The sequence below is a fragment of the Odontesthes bonariensis genome, chromosome 2 (assembly GCF_027942865.1).
Source record: "Odontesthes bonariensis isolate fOdoBon6 chromosome 2, fOdoBon6.hap1, whole genome shotgun sequence".
NCBI classification, from domain to species: Eukaryota; Metazoa; Chordata; class Actinopteri; order Atheriniformes; family Atherinopsidae; genus Odontesthes; species Odontesthes bonariensis.
Window position 1 is genome coordinate 35,170,630 of NC_134507.1, and position 19,332 is coordinate 35,189,961.

Genomic DNA, 19,332 nt, shown 5'->3' on the forward strand with positions numbered 1-19,332 from the left:
TTAGAGTTCAGTTTTTTTTTGGCATCAGATGGACCGTGACATTGTCAAAGTAGAGTCACATTATTTGAGGTTGATATATTAAAGCCAATTTTTCTCTCACATTCATCCCTCTGTCCAGATAAAAATGTTGCTTTTCTCCGCCTAATAACTGAGTTCATCAGAGGCACTCATCAGAGATAAAAGTAATCCTGCCTCCTCCGTTTGAATGCCCCCACTGACCAGGATGTATATAGACTTAGCTGCATATCAGCATGATCCTAAAATAAAGACTTTATCAGCACCTCAGACTGCCGCCTAACATGAAATGTTATGAGCAACACATAAATCACTGATCACACTGATCTGCTCACCTGGGTTTTCTCTCTTCTGAACGGATGTTTGCTGTGAAGGTTTTTGTTGTTTCCTGCCAACTGAAAAAGGCTGGAAAAGAAGTCATTCTGCTGTTTATATTGTTTGTGTTTTCAGTGTGGACAAGAGTGGACAAAAAACCACAGGAACTCCATCTTAAGATGCTGCTTCTTATATACACACTGACAAAGAGACAAAGAGTGTTTCTATCAGGCTCAATCTGAAGACTCCAGTCACTATACAGAGCTCCACAAATAGATGATGACCAAACATGTCTGATGCAATCTTAAGAAACCTTTAATCGGTGATATATATATGTGAGTTAAGAGCTAATATTTGACTCTTCTCTGAACTCTGTTCCAGCCAGCCAGGAGTACAGAAGGTTTGCAGGTTATACAGTCTGTGGTTTACACAAACCTCAGTGAAAATGAATACAATTATTATGGGTGCCAATGCCAAAGGCATCAAGGAACACATATGACTATTGTGCATACTTATTATTCTCCCGTTTCCGTCACGAATTTCGGCAAGGAACTAGTCCCGCGCGGTTGGTCCGACCGGGATAAAACACATATCTCCACATGTCCACCACTAGGGACTGGTGTGCTTTGAATTTTCCTTCTCATTACTCAAACTGATTCCAGCAAAATTGGGAAATACTGTGAATTTTGGCCCATTGGAAATGCATTAGAATTCATATATAATGGGACAAAGGTAGCCCTATTTGGAGGCCTCACAACTCAGCCGTAGTTAATCATAGAGACATCATTCAAAGTTTAAACAGGACAGGAAAGGCCCGGCCTTGACTGAAGTAAATGGTTTGTTGATATGTTTTATAGCTTTGACATAATGGCAGTTTAAGTTTCAGGAAAAATCAGGACTTCTCTCACTCTCCTGTCCTGGGGTCTCACAATCTATCTTGACAAGCTCGAAATTAATACCAAAATAACTCAAATAAACTTCTCTCATATCCAAAATGTCTGCTGCACCTAGACAAAATATACTTCACAATGTAGGTATTTTTGTCCTCTTTCACCAAATATTCCCCTCATTGTGCTTGGCCTCACGGTTTTCTCTCAAATGAACTCTGTTCATCTGTTTTAACAGGTTTATGCCAGCCACAATACAATATGACAATAACATGACAGCCTCTGTCTCTCAGCGGGTTGTAGCTTCATTGGCATCCATCAAAATTTCTACAGAAATTTTGTAGTTCATTCTATCACTGCCCAGTTTGTGACCATATGTATTTGGCAGAAACTTTTATCCAAAGCAACTTACAGGTAGGGTAAGGGGGTCTTTCCTAAGGACCCCAACTGGAGGTATTAGCTTTCATGTAGGGGATTTGAGCCCAGGTCACCTACAATAAAGGAGGGAGGGACTGAATGGCTTTTAACATTGTGTGAGTTACACCATCTTCTTTTGTCTTAACTACATGTATAAGCTTATACGCAGAGGGTCGTTACCGTCACATGTTAAACTGAATACCCACCAATCTGCATGTCGTTAGTGTCTTTATCACCTCCGAATTGTCTACCTGCCTGACAGAGTGAGTTTTGGGCACAGAATCCAAGGTGAGAATGATTGTCAAACTGCCTCTGGAGGAGAGACAATGCTGCATTGTAGGTGCTGGGAAGGTGAAACCTGAGACCACCTCCTCTGTTCAACGATGTTTTTTCCAGTTTTACATAGATGGGTTCTTTGATTCCTCTCTCAAACTACCTGTCTTCTCTGTCTAGAATGTGGACATTACTGTCCTCAAAATAGTGTCCCTTCTCCTTGAGATGAAGACCACTGCTGAGTCTTGACCTGAAGAGGTGGCTCTCCTGTGTTGTGCCATATGCTTGTGGAGCTGTTGTTTGGTCTCTCCTATAAAGAGGTCTGCACAGTCTTTGCTGCACTGCATACATGACACCACCCAGTTTGTGTTTGGGTGTTTAATCCTTTGGGTGAACCAGTCTCAGTCTGAGGGTGTTCTTGGGTTTACTGAAATTAGTTATATGAACTCAGGTCAATGAGGCCTACAAGGCATTAATACTTGAAAGAGACTTTAGGTAATATTTATGTATTACGGATGTAAAATAAACTAGGATGTTCTGGGTCAAAGTGGCCAGAACACAGGCAGAGTTCAGTGTAATGAACAGAACAGGAGCTTTGACCTCCTCTGCATCCCTGTGAGCAGGATGAAGGCGCCCTCTTGTGTTAGTTTTCAGATTTCAGCTTTGAAACTGCAGGGAGACATGAGAAAGCTTCACTGAGGCTTTGGCAGATTCAACAACATGAGGAAAGAGAAGTTTAAATATGTGTAACATAACACTGTGTCAGTTTGTTCACAGGACTCACAACCTGTAACACTGATGCTGCTTTAAGGGAACATCTTCCTTTTATTATTATTTTTTTTGTAAACTTTAACTTTATCAATAAGTAGCAGATTAAACAGCACAGTTACCTCTCCATCTGCAGCCTCCAAAGTCGACTGAAACTGAGGAGTCAGCTGGAAACTCCACCTTACTGTTACCTGCTCCACCCAAACTCGTACCTATGATGACCCTTAAACAATACGTGGAACAGAACAACGAGAGTTCATGTTTCATTTCATGCACTTGAATGCATCAGTCAGAAGATTTAGGTGAGCTTATCAACAGAAGATCATGATTTATAAATATCAACCTCTGCAGAGCGGAGCTGATTATATAAATATAAATGAAAAGCATGAAAATATTCAGAAACATTTACATTTCCTGTACAGCTGCCTGCTAAACGTATCTAACAATGTTGGTCTGATAGATGCAGAGAAAACAGATTTTCTTCATGTTCAACTTTCAGTGGAAGGTTAATGAATGAATCTTTCCCTTCAACAGAAAATAAATGAGAATAATGCAACAAACCTTTGAACAATCCTGACTTTACTGCAGGATTGAGGTGAAACCAGCACTGTCCCTTTCAGTGAAGGAAACTTCCTTGTTCCCTCCCCAAACTGATCTGAAGGTGGGAGGATGTGTGAAACCATTGTGTGACAGTAGAGGAGCTCTTAAGTGAAGATCAGCTGCAATAAAAGGAGGTGGAATTTGTTTTGTAAGACAGCACAGACGGTGTTTCTGCTCTGAGAGTCACACACTGCTCTGCCAAATGGAGGAAATGGCAAAGAAAATGGTTAAACTGGACCTGGAAAGCTTCTCTTGTTCGATCTGTCTGGATGTGCTGAAGGAGCCGGTGACTATTCCCTGTGGACACAGCTACTGCATGAACTGTATTAAAGGCTACTGGAATGGAAAGAATAAGAAGGGAATTCACAGATGCCCTCAATGCAGAAAAACTTTCCCAGCGAGACCTATTCTGGAGAAAAGCACCATGTTAGCTGATTTAGTGGAGCAGCTGAAGAAGACTGGACTCCAAGCTGCTCCTGCTGATCACTGCTATGCTGGAGCTGAAGATGTGGCCTGTGATTTCTGCTCTGGAAGAAAGCTGAAAGCCATCAAGTCCTGTTTATTCTGTTTGGCCTCTTACTGTAAGAAACACCTTCAGCCTCATTATGATGTGGCTCCATTCAAGAAACACAAGCTGGTGGAGCCCTCCAAGAGCCTCCAGGAGAACATCTGCTCTGTTCATGATGAGGTGATGAAGATGTTCTGCCGTACTGATCAGAAGTCTATCTGTTATCTCTGCCCTGTGGATGAACATAAAGGCCACGACACAGTGTCAGCTGCAGCAGAAAGGACTGAGAGGCAGAGAGAGCTGGAGGGGAGTCGACAACAGATCCAGCAGAGAATCCAGGACAGAGAGAAAGATGTGAAGCTGCTTCAGCAGGAGGTGGAGGCCATCAATCAGTCTGCTGATAAAACAGAGGAGCACAGCCAGAAGATCTTCACTGAGCTGATCCGTCTCATCCAGAAAAGAAGCTCTGATGTGAAGCAGCAGATCAGATCCCAGCAGGAAGCTGAAGTGAGTCGAGTCAAAGAGCTTCAGGAGAAGCTGGAGCAGGAGATCACTGAGCTGAAGAGGAAAGATGCTGAGCTGAAGCAGCTCTCACACACAGAGGATCACAGCCAGTTTCTACTCAACTACCCCTCAGTGTCAGCACTCAGTGAGTCTACACACTCACCCAGCATCAATATCCGTCCTCTGAGGCACTTTGAGGATGTGACAGCAGCTGTGTCAGAGCTCAGAGATAAACTACAGGACATCCTGAGAGAGGAATGGAAAAACACCTCACTGACAGTCACTGTTGTGGATGTTTTACTGTCAGAACCAGAACCAGAACCAGAACCAGAACCAAAGAGCAGAGCTGACTTCTTAAAATATTCATGTGAAATCACACTGGATCCAAACACAGCAAACACATATCTGTTACTGTCAGAGGGGAACAGAAAAGTGACATTAATGACACAACCTCAGTCTTACTCTGATCATCCAGACAGATTCAGAGATCGGTTTCAGGTCCTGAGCAGAGAGAGTCTGACTGGACGTTGTTACTGGGAGGTGGAGATGAGAGGGGGAGGAGCTGATGTAGCAGTCGCATACAAGAACATCAGCAGAGCAGGGGATGAAGGTGGATTTGGATTTAATGACAAATCTTGGGCATTAGATTGTTATCAAAACAGTTGTGAATTTTGGTTCAGCAACATGAAAACCTCCATCTCAGGTCCTCAGTCCTCCAGAGTAGGAGTGTACCTGGATCACAGAGCAGGTGTTCTGTCCTTCTACAGCGTCTCTGAAACCATGACTCTCCTCCACAGAGTCCAGACCACATTCACTCAGCCGCTCTATGCTGGAGTTTATGTTTATGATACTGGAGACACAGCTGAGTTTTGTGAAGTGAATTAAAGGTATTTTGTTGCTGGGAGTTCATTGCTGTGATGTATCTGCACTGCTGTTCTGTTGTTTATTTGATGTTGTTTATTTGCTGCTTTTTCCTGTGTCTGTGCAGCCATGGAGGATATCACTGCTAATGATAAGTTTGATTCACAGAAATATTTCTCTATTCTCTAAATAGAGAAAGATTCTCTAAAATCTAAACTTCTCTGAGCTATAAATATCAGTTGGATCCTTGTGTTGATGTATTTTTTGTTGTTGTTTCTCTTCCACATCATGGAGCAGAACATAGAAATCAACAGACCTTCCTTTATTACAGATTCTTTTCAATTCATCACTTTGCAAATGTAAAAATAATTCTGGACTTACAATTTGATTTGTTTCAGAGATCAAATGTTTTTGTTGTTTTCTAAATCAACCAAGAAATGATAAAGTTTGTTATGAGGTGTTCAGAAATTAATTTCTAGGATCAGGAGATCAGTTATCATGTTTATTGTGAGAGCAAATTAAAGTTTTTATGAGAAATACCATTTTATTGTTCTGACATTTATTCTTTAAAAGTGAGGAACTATTTGTATATGACTCATTAGAAAAAACAGCAGGGACATTATGAACAAGAAAATTTCTGAAGAAATTTTGATGGGTGTCAATGGAGCTTCTGCCCGCTGAGAGACAGACGCTGTCATGTTATAGTCATGTTGTATTGGGAGCAGACATGACACAGTGGCTGGCATAAACCTGTTATAACAGGTCAGCCATCTTGGCTGTGCCCTCAGAAGGAATATCAGCTGTGTGATCAGAGTGGGTAAGAGGAGAGTGCCAGAAGGGATGGCAGAAGCCACTGGTGTAAGTTTTATTCTGCTCCTATGTATGGTATTTTTTTATTGCCAGTTTTAAAAACAGTCTTCACATTGATTTGATAAGGAGATGAGGTTACCTGGCTATAATGGCCGTCAATGGCAGCCCGAGTGGTCGTTCTCTCCGCTCGGAGGTCATTTGAGAGAAAACCGTGAGGCCAAGCACAATGACAGGTACATTGGGTGAAAGAGGACAAAAATACCTACATTTTGAAGTATAATTTGTCTAGGTGCAGCAGACATTTTGGATGTGAGATAAGTTTATTTAAGTTATTTTGGTATTAATTTCGAGCTTGTCAAGAGGCCCCAGGACAGCAGAGTGAGAGAAGTCCTGATTTTTCCTAAAAATTAAACTGCCATTATGTCAAAGCTATAAAATATATCAACAAACCATTTAGTTCAGTTAAAGCCGGGTCTTTCCTGTCCTGTTTAAACTTCGAATGATGTCTCTATGATTAACTACGGCTGAGTTGTGAGGCCTCCAAATAGGGCTACCTTTGTCCCATTATATATGAATTCTAATGCATTTCCAATGGGGCAAAATTCACAGTATTTCCCAATTTTCGGGAATCTGTTTGAGTAATGAGAGAGAAAAGTCATAGCACTCCAGTCCCTATCGGTGGACATGTGGGGATATGCTTTTTATCCCGGTCGGATCAACTTTGAGGGAGTAGTTCCTTGCCGAATTTCGTGACGGAAACGGGAGAACAATAAGTATGCACATCTTAATATGTGTGCCTTGATGCCTTTGGCATTGGCACCCATGATAATTGTATTTATTTTCACTGAGGTTTGTGTAAACCACAGACTGTATATAGTTTAAACTGTGTTTTCATGACTGAGCTGAGCTCATTCATCTGATGACACTCCTGTCACGATTGAGAATGAGATTAAAATCCCTAAAATTATTTTTAGTTTAGATAGAAATTGTTAGATTATTAAAAATAGTTGTTTTTAATGTTCCTCCTGAGGATGTAGCGTCATTGCTGTGGTGAAGGAGTTTGTCCAAGTTTGGGCTTGAGTTAATGTCTGAAAACATGGGGGATGGATGGTAACATTCCCGTCCTTTTGTCTTTCAAATCAGTGCAACTGATTCAGGTCTTTGGCTGCATGGATGTGATTATCATGCAGGAGTCTGTAGGTCAGTTATGATCTGTCCAAAGCTTCAGTTGAAAGAAACAGAGTCGTAAGCAGAGCTGTTTCTCAGAGTACAGCTGTTTATCTTCTATCACCATCTGGAACCTCCACTTTTTGTCTCTAAACAGTATAGTTCTATTTTAGAAGTCAGAATGCAATAACAGATTCTGTTTCAGAATCTATAAAAAGCTGATTGAGAGGCTGATGTTGAGCCTGCACATTGACTTCCCTGATGTGATTGTTCTCTGCAGCTGAAAATGGGACTCTCAGATAACTTAGTGTCTGTCAAACTCCTCTGTTCCCTGTGTGTAGTTTTGTGTTCGTTGTCATATAGAGAAACCAGGGAAGCTCAATCCCACGACATGCTCATAAACTGCGTCTTTTCTAAACAGTATAAGTATGTGTTGTTTTTCAGGCGCTTTGCCTTTCAGGCTTTTAGAAACTACAGTGATGTCATGTCCTTTGATGACATGTTTCCACTGTGATGTCATGCAAAACTGAGGATACCCTCTCTTTTTCAGCTTTATGATCTGAACTGTAAATAATATGCAGCACATGTTCATAGAGCCCAGGCAATGGTGGCAAACACGGGTTGTATGAATGCTGTATGAGATGTAAATGAAAACAGAAGCAGTGATCCTTTTTATATATGTGATTAAAAATGGGACAACAGTAACTGAACCTGAATGCATCATTGTCCATGTCAGTAATAATGTATTTAGAGTACTGGGACTTTTCCCGGTGGGCCGGTGGGTCAGTGGGCCTGTAGAGTTTTAATGTTGTTGGGCTGGCCTTTGATGTGATAACCAATGTTAACAGTTCCTCTAGTGTCTGGCTAATCAACATTGGAGGGCCCAGGGTATAGGCCCCTCCTCCTCTTCATCTGTCAATTCATCAATCAATCAGCGGTGCAAAAATGGAGAAGAAACGTAAAGGAGGAGGGCAAAAATTGAGAGAAAAGAAATGGCACGCACTACAAGCAGATGTGGCCAAGTGTCAGAAAATGACGTGACAGGGAGGAGGATGCTGGTCAGCTGTAATGTGATGACAGGCGCTGAATGGCTGCCCACCGCTCCAGGTTGGCATCTGTCTCTGAGTGTGTGACCCTGTGCATGTGCATGTGTGTGTCAACAGGTGCCAACCTGGACGGGTTAAAAGCGGAGGACAAATTTCGTGTGTATGCATGTATGCATGACCAATAAATCGGATCTTAATCTTAATCTTAATCTTAATTATTTTCTAGCTTGCTAACTTTTAGCACAACGCATTTCGGATAGTTTGGCTGTAAAAACGTCATTATCGTGTGTGGACTAGGCCCAGGCGTGAAACATAGATATCAAACAACACGATGTAGGAGAATGTTCAATACATTTAAAGGCATGGTTGGTAATCATGGAGAGCTAGCAAGATTTGAAAGTAGCACCTCCGCTAAGCGGGATGGATCAGTGCTCCATGGAAAGCCACGCCCCCACAAACTTGAACGCGCATCTGACGGTGGGACTCATGTCTCATTTACCTGTACATATGTCATGAATATAACAAATCCCCCCCAAAGCAAAAAAAAGAATTACCTGCCCAACAGGTTTTATGTCCTCAGCCAGAGGAGTTTGGATTGGTCAGCTTTTTGTCAGTCCTGCAGCTGTCTTCACACTATTAAGCAACTATTGCAGACTATTCTAAGTAACTATGAAAACTATTATATATTAATTCTAATCAAGGCCTCGGATGAAATTATGTGTCATTATCTCTTCAATAATGTTTACATGCATATTTTTTTGTCTCCCACAATCAACATATTTGTTCCACCTTCCATCATCCGCCTCCAGTATTCGCCACCATGCTCTGCTGCCCCGGCCCCTGAGTGGGCCAGTCAGGTAGTAAATTCCCGGCCCACTGTTTTGCCCCAGTCCGCCCCTGATTGTATGTTACGGTGCTCACAGCTGCTTTCTTCACGCCTCACCTGGAAATATCTTTGAAGCTGTTTTGTATGTTGTCTGCACTGACTGTGAAGCAAAAGTAACACAACAGCCACATCTGCAGCTTGTTCTCAGTGTTTACAGCACAATCATTCAGCTGTTTTCATGCATCAACATAATACAGTAATAACAGTGTAGTCATGCTGGTTTCTATTAAGAGCTGCTTACAAGCAGAATGGGATTATTTCTACGTGTCAGCATACAGTGTATAACATGGATTCTAGTAAGAATCTGACTTTGAAAGGCAGAATCAACATGTAAATGATAAAGTGTCTTCCTGTGGATGTTCTCAGATATGTACAGTATGAACACTGTGATCCTTTCCCACATGTCCCAGTATGTCTGATTGTGTTCCCAGTGAGGGTCAGACTGGAGAAAGTGTCATGAAGCTGCCACCCTTAAAGAATCAATAAAAGCTCTGAATCCCAAAGCATCTCAGTGTCATTCCAGTGTCATCTCTCTAAGTAATGATGGAAGAAGCAGAAGCTCCAGCTGCTCCTCCTGAGCTCTACTTTCCATATTGTCCACACTGACTGTGAATCAGAAGCAGCACAACAGCCACATCTGCAGCTTGTTGCTGAAAAGCTGTTCTGACAACATTCACAGCCCAATAAGCAGCACAGTGACAGCAATGTTGTTGTGTTTGTGAGTCAGAGGAAATCTCATGTTCCCACCATGTGAGTGAAGGACAGACTGCAGGACTGATAAAAATGAATTCCCAGCATCAGTGTGTCAGTGGAACTGAAGGTGAACTGTCTGAGAGCTGAACACTGACAGCCCTTTGTTCTCTTCTGGCTCGATGATGACGGATAGAAATAAAGCCTTCATGAGATCTGCCACCTTCTTTTCTTGTGTCTTTGTTGCCTCCTCCTGTGCTGTTAGTCTGGAGGCCAGATTAATATCGGCGGCAGTCTTTTCTTTCAGTTGCTCTTTCCAGCTCTCTGCCTCTTTCAGAACTGACTTATATTCAGTTTCTGCTGCTGCTGCTTTCAGAGTTTCACACAATCCTGCAGGGACTCGGTTGCACTGCTTGAGCTCCTGCTCACACTTTTGACGGAGATGACGCTCACGCGTCAAACAGTTTTCCACCTTCTTTAGTTTTTCCTCAGTCATGGAGCAGCCGCTCTCTGCTGCCACTCTTCTGTCTGTTTCTCCTGTCAGAAAGAAATGTTTCTTCAGCAGCTTTGTCCTGAGAATATCCATCCCATGCTATAAATAGCTGATCTAGTCATTCTTCTGTCGGTAAGAGTTCTGTCATCCCTCTGATCCATAATCTCGGTCGGCAGCAGAGGCGTTAGAGGGAATCCCCTCGGTTTGTGAAACTGGAAACTTCCACTTGACGCGAGGAACTACGGAGGCCTGGAGATGATCCTGCAGGAGCTGGACATCCTCTGAGTGAGGAGTCCCAGCTGCAGCAGAGACCTGAGATTGTTCTTTTTCCAACAGCTGGTGGGTTCCTCATAACTTTCCTTACTGCCAAAAGTAATGGGACACGTGTAGAAACCCTCGGGCAAATCGTCGTCTGCCATGTCACACCACTGAAGTGGAGGAGATGATTTCTTGGTTGAACACTGGACGTGTTTCTTCAGATAAACTCCTGACCAACTGTGAAAAAGCAGTGAAAATGTCTGGCCTGTATAAGCTTTGTGATGTCAAACAAGATCAGATGTCACCACAGTGATGACATCACAACTTTGTGAAGGCTTCTGTTCTGTCTCTTCTGGTCTGTGGTTCCAACCACAGATTCTGGATGGAACTGAAGTCCGGATTCCAGAATGTTGATTTGTGTTCTCTATTAATCTCTGGACGACTTCAGCTGATTACTTCCTGTCACTGTCACGTTGGAAGGTCCACTTCTGCCAGTTTTTCAGCAGCCAGTATCATGTTTTCCACCAGCAGTGTTTTCCAAGACAAAATAATGTCAGTTTGTTTAAAATGTTGCCAAAATAAACTATTACAATTACAACAAATGTCATCTCAGGGCACTTCAGTGATAAAGTCCAATTCAGGCCAATTGGAGTTCAATTCATTGAAATTATAATACAATTAATTCAGAATGAATCCAATTCATTCATACAGAGCAATTGAAAAACTATTTCCTCGCTAAGGAAACCAACAGATGGCACCGAACTGGCACTATTTCTAATTAGATATAACTTTTTAATAGTTCTAAGATCATATCTTTCTGGTTTTATTTGCATTTTACAAAGAGTCCCGAGTAATTATGAAAGTGGGGTTTTAATTTGAAGAAAAAGCCTGAAAATAAAGTGATTTTTAGGAGTATGCAGGGATTCATTTCCATCTAATGAACAGGTCAGTTATATTAAACAGTGGGCCGTGTGAGCAGCAATCAGGGGAGTAAGGAGTTCACAGATCATAGACAGAAGCAACCGTCCAACTATTCAAAGCTTTTAAAATGAGTAATAAAATCTGACAGGTAACCAGGGAAGGAAGTTCTTTAATCCTGGAAATATTCTCCAGGTGATAGTCGGCTGACTTCCTAACTGACCTGATCTGGCTGCTGAAGTTCAGCTCTGAGTCCATAATAACAGCCAGATTCCTGCTTGGTTTGTGCTTTTTAACATCACAGCCTGAAGCTGAGCTCAGATTTTTAACAGCTGACAATGACCTCTGTTTTATCTTTGTTTAGCTGCAGGAAGTTCTGGATCATCCGGTTGGTTATTTGTTGGAGGCTCTTTGCTGGGCCAGTTATTCCTCTGTGCCAGCAGCTAAGCACCAGTTCTGCCAAAACTAACAGGAAACATCATCCTGCACCGCTGGATTATCAACAAGTAATACTGACCAAGTCAGGGGATTAAAAAGGATGCAGAGGATAGTCAACCATCTCCTAAACACGGGACTTGTGTTTGACACCAGTCTTTGAACTGCTGTGAGACCGTTGTTTCCTTCATTCGTTTTTCACGTTTTTTTCCAAAACTACTTGGTCAAAAGGTGTAAAACATTAAAAGTACTGGGTTAAAGTTAGAAAAGCATCATGTTTAGGAAATAAAATACACTTTTGGGGGAAAAACTTGGCCAATAAGACCAGGAGCTCCTGACCTGTCTCATACATTTCAGTAAGACCTCGGGAAATTGTACGAAAAAGGGCAAAACATGTCTCCTTTAAAGGACCAATAAGAGCTACATCTCAGACTCTGCAGGCCTCAGTTAACTTGTTAAATGTGTGAGTGGGTCGGTGTGAAAACTCAACATCTAGGATGTTATTTCCAGCTTCTACGTTTAACTGATATAGAAAATCTGAGAATTACGACAATTTGGGTAGAGCTATTTTACGACAGTAAAATATTTGGCAGTGACTAAGTTCCTTTATCACAGACAGGAGGGTGGAGGTGAGAGGAGACCATGAGGCTGATACCAGACCAACCAGATGAGCCTCCAGCGTCCACCTGTCCTGATAGTCCCTCACAAGCAGCTGTCTGTTGTTAGCACGTTAAGCTTTGATTGGTCTGGGCTGGTCTGTGGCATTATTTATAAACCTTCACCCTTACTGTTTCCTCTCATAGCTTGTTTTCACCATGACAGCTGCTGGGTTCTTCCTGAGGTATAAGCACAAGCTGCCTTTTACAGTTTTTGTTTGATTGGAAACATTGGTTAATATTGCATTCTTACTCTTTGTTGTACATAATTTCAGGGTTTCCCTCTTTGCCTTGTTGACTGCTGCTACATGGGGTTTTCCCACTAAAGGTGTGCTATCATCTGTTGTGGTAAAATATTACATGCTTGCTTGAATCAGCTTCTGCTAAACTTGTTCTCATGCACCCAGGTTCAAAATCAGCAGGCCAGAGCAGCAGCGGCACAAGAGCTGCAGGTAATTTTGGCTCTTACCAGGGAGCAGCCGCTGGCCGCCCGGTGACCATGCCCAACACTGCTTCCAGTAACACTTATATGGCGACACCTGTGCTGGTCTCTGGTCAAAGTCAACCTGTTCTTCAGGCTGACCCAAGACTCAGCGGCTATGGCTCATTTGTGCCAACGCAACTGGTTGTCCAAGCTCCCGGTTTTGTCCAAGGTGCTCTTCAGGCAGACCCAAGATTCAGCAGCTCTGGCTCCGTTGTGCCCGTGCAAATGGCTGTGCAAACTTCTGGTGTCCCACAGGCTGTTCAGACGGGTCCAGCATTGAGCAGCTTGAGCTCTGGCCTGCCTGCAACAGGATACTCTACTGTCACTTATGTGCCTGTTGACGTAGGATCTGACGCTGGCGGTCTGCAACCTGGAGCTGCCCAACCTGGCCCACAAGGTAAATCTTCTGCTTGGAGTGTAGATGGCCCAAAATATGTTTGGAAGCCTAAAGGTGTCTGTGCGTTTTCATGTTGCCACTACCAAATCTTGCCGAGCTCTATTATGAAGCAGAAAACTGCCGTGTTTCGATGTCAACACTCTGTGCTATCAGAGCTTCTGCTGTGAAAAGGACTAATGATGAAATGTCTCCACACAGAAACCCAGTGGGCTATTGCTCCCTCAGTCTTTGGGGATGCGTCAGCCCAAGCCCTCAGCCTCACTGACGTTCTCCCTGCAGCCCCTCTGTCACCACCTGGCCCTGTCCTCCAGTCAGGGGAGACCTCCAGTGTCACGAAGGAAGCTGAACTCGGGAATTACCAGCAGCAGACGGAGGAATTCGGCTACCCGGATGACCGCCAAGGGTCTGGACCGGGATCCGCAACCGTACTGGTGCCACGCTTTGGTGTGGGTGGATCTCCTAACTTTGACTACAGGCTTTTGTACGGCTTGTACCCCTCTGGAACCTACAGCACCTTCAGCCAGCAGCATGAGAAGGGCAAAGACTACTTTCAGGATGTCCACTACTTGAAGGAGCATATTACTGACAGCCATGGTTCTGGGCAGCAGAAAAAGTTCTTCCCAAGTGCCCGCTAGAGCTGAACATGATGTGCAGAGGGTATGTTGAGAGTGGGACCTGCAAATGATGTCTTAATCGCAATGCTCTAACTAATCTGGTTCTGTTTCAGATTGGAAAGCTCAATCCAACGGCATAAGATTCTTTTTAGTCTTTGAATAAAATCTTATGAAATGATCTAGCTTCAGAATGATTGACTAAGGGAAACGATGTCCTGTGTACACCATCTGGGTTCAAGGCAAATGGCAGGCATCACATGTCAGACGTTCTGCTTTTGGTTTCAAACATGGCTTCTCAAAGCTCTGCATCTTGAGAGGAATTGCTATGAAGGTGTTAAATAGTTGCACCCTTTGCTCAATTGACTATAGCGATCAGCTACAGCATCCTTTACAGCCATTTCTATACACCTGTACATGGCAGCTAGACACAACCCCTTCTATGCAGCGCATGCTTCAAATTGGTACAACTTTGATCCACCACGTAACTCCGGGCAAAGATTGCTGAGTGCACGGTAGCCAACCTGAAGGCTTGCCAAACATTGTGCTTGAAATACTTGGCTGGATACTCTTATATTCTTCTGCAGTTATGCCAGTGCTATGTCTTCGGCAGTCTTGTCAAATGACCTTGTCTGGGTTTTTTCCCCCATTCCCTGCAGATGGAATGCTAAAGTAATCGCAAGCCAGTGGATAATGAACATGATTTCTATTGTCTCTGGGTATCCATATACAGTGGAAACTGCTTAGTGATCACGTTGGTCCAGAGCCAATTTGAACACAATAAGCAGTTGATTACTAAAACTGAATTTGTTTTTTTCCTATTTTATTTTTTTACTCCCTTGATTCCTTTCTGGACGTCTGCTTCTGCCTCGCTAGCTAACGTAACGAGTTGACACTGGGCAGCAAGCCGAGATGCTGCGGCGACGCTTGGCATTCCTCAGGCTACCTTGTGTAGTCTAATTAAGCAACGAGAGACCGTCATGAATGCTAACGACGGCGCCCGGGAAAAGCACCTGAGGCTTTGCTGCAGCATCTCGTTGGCTCATTTTTGGTAATTTGTCATACGCCTTGAGGAGACTACGTTTTTCATTCAGAGAAAATGACTTCCTTTTTCCAGCCATGATTCGTGCGCCCTGTGTCAACTCGTTACGTTAGCTAGCGAGGCAGAAGCAGACGTCCAGAAAGGAATCAAGGGAGTAAAAAATAAAATAGCTACACGTAATTTTAAAATTATTTTTGCACATGTTTACATTCATAAAATGGCCAAAAATGAACATAAGCGGATTTCTTGATTACTATAAACAAATTATTTGAACAGCATTTGCATTGAAATGATTCTGTCCCAAGCCTTTTGATCCATGTAAGCGGTTGATTACTATATCCGTGACCACTATAAGCGGTTTCCACTGTACTAGGACTGTCAAAATTGCTTATGTTCAAATATTCCCTCTAAAAAAAAAACATTAAAACATCTGTATTTGCGCATCATGTCTGACGCATATACGCATCTGGGGGCTTTTAATCAGCCAGGCGACAACAGCATTGTGTCAATAGCAAGACAAACTACGAGACATGACTACTTGTATAGGTAGTTTAAACATATTTGACAATGTATTTGAGTTTAATATTATACCATGTTCATTTGGGTGCACATTTTCAATATCCTCATGCTGGTGGTCGAATGATAAGCTAACCGTAGCTTCCATACAACTTTGTCTCGAGGCTCCACAATTTCTGTCCACAGACCAAATTCAGAAGTATTTCCAGAAAGAACTTTTCACATTTTTGGGGATTAAAATCACTTTCTTTGCGCCTGCAGTCGAGTTGGGCCCTGAACTTTCTGCCATCTTTACATAAGTCAACTTTCAGCAGTGCTGCTGTGCCAGACAGTGCGACTCCTGTGACCTGTCCCTGACCCCGTCATGCAGTGTGCCGACTCAAGGCAGACAGCGGCTGCACAGATGTTTTTCCACATTTGAATATTAATTTTCAACTTTGTCTGTTTTTAAAACCTATTTGAATTTAGAATATTCTTTGACAACCCTACCCTGTACCACTCTACTATTGTGCTTTAAAGCTATGGTAGGTAATCCTAGTGAGCTAGCAAGAGAGCTCGCAAGATTCGAAAGTGGCCCCTCCTCTAAGCTCCACCCCCCCTCCCCATTCCGTCAGTGCTTCATCCAAAGCCACGCCCCCACAAACTTGAACGCGCATCTGACGCTGGGACTCTACCGACATGTCCCACTCGCGCGGATGAGGGAGCCGACAGAGGGGGGCGTAGGCAGAAAGCGCAGGGGCATCTGATTGGTTTTTTGTAGCGCCCCAATCCGAGATCAGCACCCCGCTGATCTCGGATTGGTCAGCTTTTTCTCAGTCCTGCAGCTGCCACAGAGGTCTGATTATTTTCGTCCCTTTTTCTAAATACATCTTGTATAGATTTCTCTCAGGATTGACGGACCATTTCACCCAGTATTACAAAATGTGTTTCTGAACAGGATTACCAACCATAGCTTTAATAGGCAACTTGTTGCCTTTCCACTCTGTAATGGCAGGTTGTGCCAGAACATGCCTATTGATGTTGCATCCTCTGAATTTACAACTTCTAAATGGGAAGTCAAATTTCCTAGGTGGTATCCTGGGTAAGCTTTATCCAGTCCTTGTACAGTTGGAAGTGTACATGGTTTACTGAGTAAACATGAAATCTTTCATTTGCTATTCTGCTCTAACTCACTGAGCAAAGTATTGGTAGAACTAATGGTGCTCTCCCAGTACCCAGCTCCTCATCCAGCTTTCAAATTTCTATCCAGCAGTTTGTGCTCATAAGTGGTCCAGGAAAGATGTTGGAGCAACTCTAAGCGAGAGGATGTGTTGCTGATGCCATTTAAGAAAAATAAAGTTGATTTGAAGACTGGTTTGTCTATGAAAATATAAAAACTATCTTTTGAATTTTAAGCCTCCATAGATTCCTCAATTGGCCCATTGGCCTTGTTTTAATGTGCTCTTTTCATGTCTTGTACACGGTTTGTTTTTATTGCTGAGTTAATATTTTACTGTTTTCTGCAAATGCTTTTATTAGTGTGGTCATTTTACAATCCTTGTATTTTGTTTCATTCCATGTTTGTCCTTTTTAATTGCTATATCAAACAATGAGTTACATTTTGCTTGAAAAATGCTCTATAAAGTCACAAGCCCTGCAAATCCCTGAGATGCTCAGAGAAAATCTTAAATTGGACATATATGGAAAAATAACTTTTTGTTTTTCCCGCCTGTGCTTTTAGAGCATGATTTGGCGGTCTGAAGTCTTCAGAGCTTTATGTGAGAAGAATCTTAAATTTTATTCTGAATTTAACAGGGAGCCAATCAAGCTAAAACTGGAGAAAAATGATCTCTCCTGTTAGATCTCATCTGAACTCTGGCTGCAGCATTTTGGATCACCTGGAGGCTTTTCAGAGAATATGTGTGAAAGTGCAATAATAAAGAATTACAGTAGTCAAATCCTGAAGTAACAGATGCATGGAGCAGTTTTACTGCATCACTGAGACAGGACGTTCCTGATTTTAACAATATTATGAAGGTGAAAGAAGGCAGTCCTAGAAACCTGTTTTATATGTGCATTGAATGATTAATTCTGGTCAAAAATAACTCCAAGGTTCCTCACTGTAGAACTATCTTACCATCCATTTACTTTACTCAATGTATCCAGTTTAGGGTAGTGGAAGCCTTTAGCCCAGTGATAGTATTTTTTTCACAAGAGCCACATTGGCAGAGCAAAATCAAGGGAAGAGCCACTTTTATGACAACATACTAAGTCCCCTTTTGCAAATATGCATTGCTACATATAAAACCTCCCACAAAAAAAGAAACGCAGCCAATACATTTTCAATTAAGACCACATTTACCTTAATACTGGAATACTTAATACTCAATACTGGAGGCCGGCATGCATGTCCTTGACTTTCTTCATGTTGTATTTGTAGTTTGTTGTAATCATAGTGAGACATTCAAGATGAGCATGGTTTTTGTCCTTTTTTTAATTTAAAAACCGACCCATTGTGCCTGCATCTCGCGCTGGCTAAAGGAGCTAGCGTGCACTGCGGTCAAGTGTGACGGTGGTTTAAGCGGGCTGCGTTGCCAGGTTTAACAGAGCCCCCTTTAGGAAACACCATTAAAGGTAGGGTAGGAGATCCTGGATTTTGAAAATACACAGGTCAAAAGTCCCAACCCCTTTCTTCAGACTTCCCCCCGAAGTCACGCCTTTAGAGTACATGAATGCGCACGAGCACGAAGGTGCACGAGCGCTGTTCTAACAGCAAGCATCGATTGGTTTGGCTAACTTTTGCTAACTTTATATATACTTTAGTATATGCTAACTATACGTTTAATAATGCTAGGTGCTAGCCAAGCTGGCTCTTGTTTAGCTTCCTGCCAAGCTTCTGGACGCGTAATTCGTTCATGAAGAAGGGTACGCGCACAGGGGGAAGGAGGGGGAGGGAGGAGCAGATTGCGGTTTGATAGACGCATCAGAATCCAATCATCGTTAACAGTCCGTTCAGTATGATTGGATAGTGTTTTTCCTGGATTGTTCGTTCTAGAGGCCTCTAAAACTTTCCATTTTTGTCAAAACTTTTAATTAATTGGTTGCAATGGGGGTGTGAAGAGTATTTCAAGCAATATGTAAAAAATGCTCCAGAAAAAGAACCCCTACCCAACCTTTAAGCCTTAATTAATACTTAGTACTGTGCAGTATTCGCCGTATGTTATTTGAAAAAATTGGTTATTGTTACCATATTGTTATAAGCTACTATGCGAGTGCGAGCCGGCAATTAAAGGTTGAGGAGCCGCATAATGAGTAGCTCTGCTTTAGCCTATCCCTGCTGCCAATTGAAAGAGAGTCAGGGTACACCCTGGACAGCTCTCCAGTCCACACTTCCATTCACTGGGACTCTGCTAGAACTGTTTGGAGACCTTTTCTAGAGAGCTGTATCAGAGCCTAGTGTGGGAGAGTACTTTCAAAGTGATCTGAAACTAAGTTAGAAAATATTTTGGAAATTGATCATGTAGCTTTGAGCTTGAGGGAATTCAAAAATGCATCTTCCACATGTGGTAGAATCAGGAAAACAGAAGCAGAGGAGATATTCAAGTCTTGTGTAGGATGAAAACCAACATGGGAAGATGTGCAATGCCACGTTAAGGACCGAGTCTGTATGAAGCAGTGGCCTCACACACAGAAGGCAAGTCGAGACAAAGTTGGTTAAGAGGGATGTATGGCTCTGTTGAGGCACACAGAAGACACCAAGCAGAGGAGGGGCAAAGCTACGTAGCATAAGCTAATG

General features: G+C 42.7%; 1 protein-coding gene across 1 annotated transcript; it reads left to right on the forward strand.

Annotated features, from left to right (window-relative positions):
* Positions 1 to 3,486: 3,486 nt before the first annotated feature.
* Positions 3,487 to 5,172, forward strand: LOC142400643 (tripartite motif-containing protein 16-like). Its single transcript, XM_075485714.1, has one exon. The coding sequence runs from the start codon at positions 3,487 to 3,489 to the stop codon at positions 5,170 to 5,172; it is 1,686 nt and encodes a 561-aa protein (XP_075341829.1).
* The last annotated feature ends 14,160 nt before the right edge of the window (positions 5,173 to 19,332 follow it).

Excerpts from the sequence above, each read along its gene's own strand:
- LOC142400643 (XM_075485714.1), top strand. The coding sequence starts at position 3,487 with ATGGCAAAGAAAATGGTTAAACTGGACCTGGAAAGCTTCTCTTGTTCG.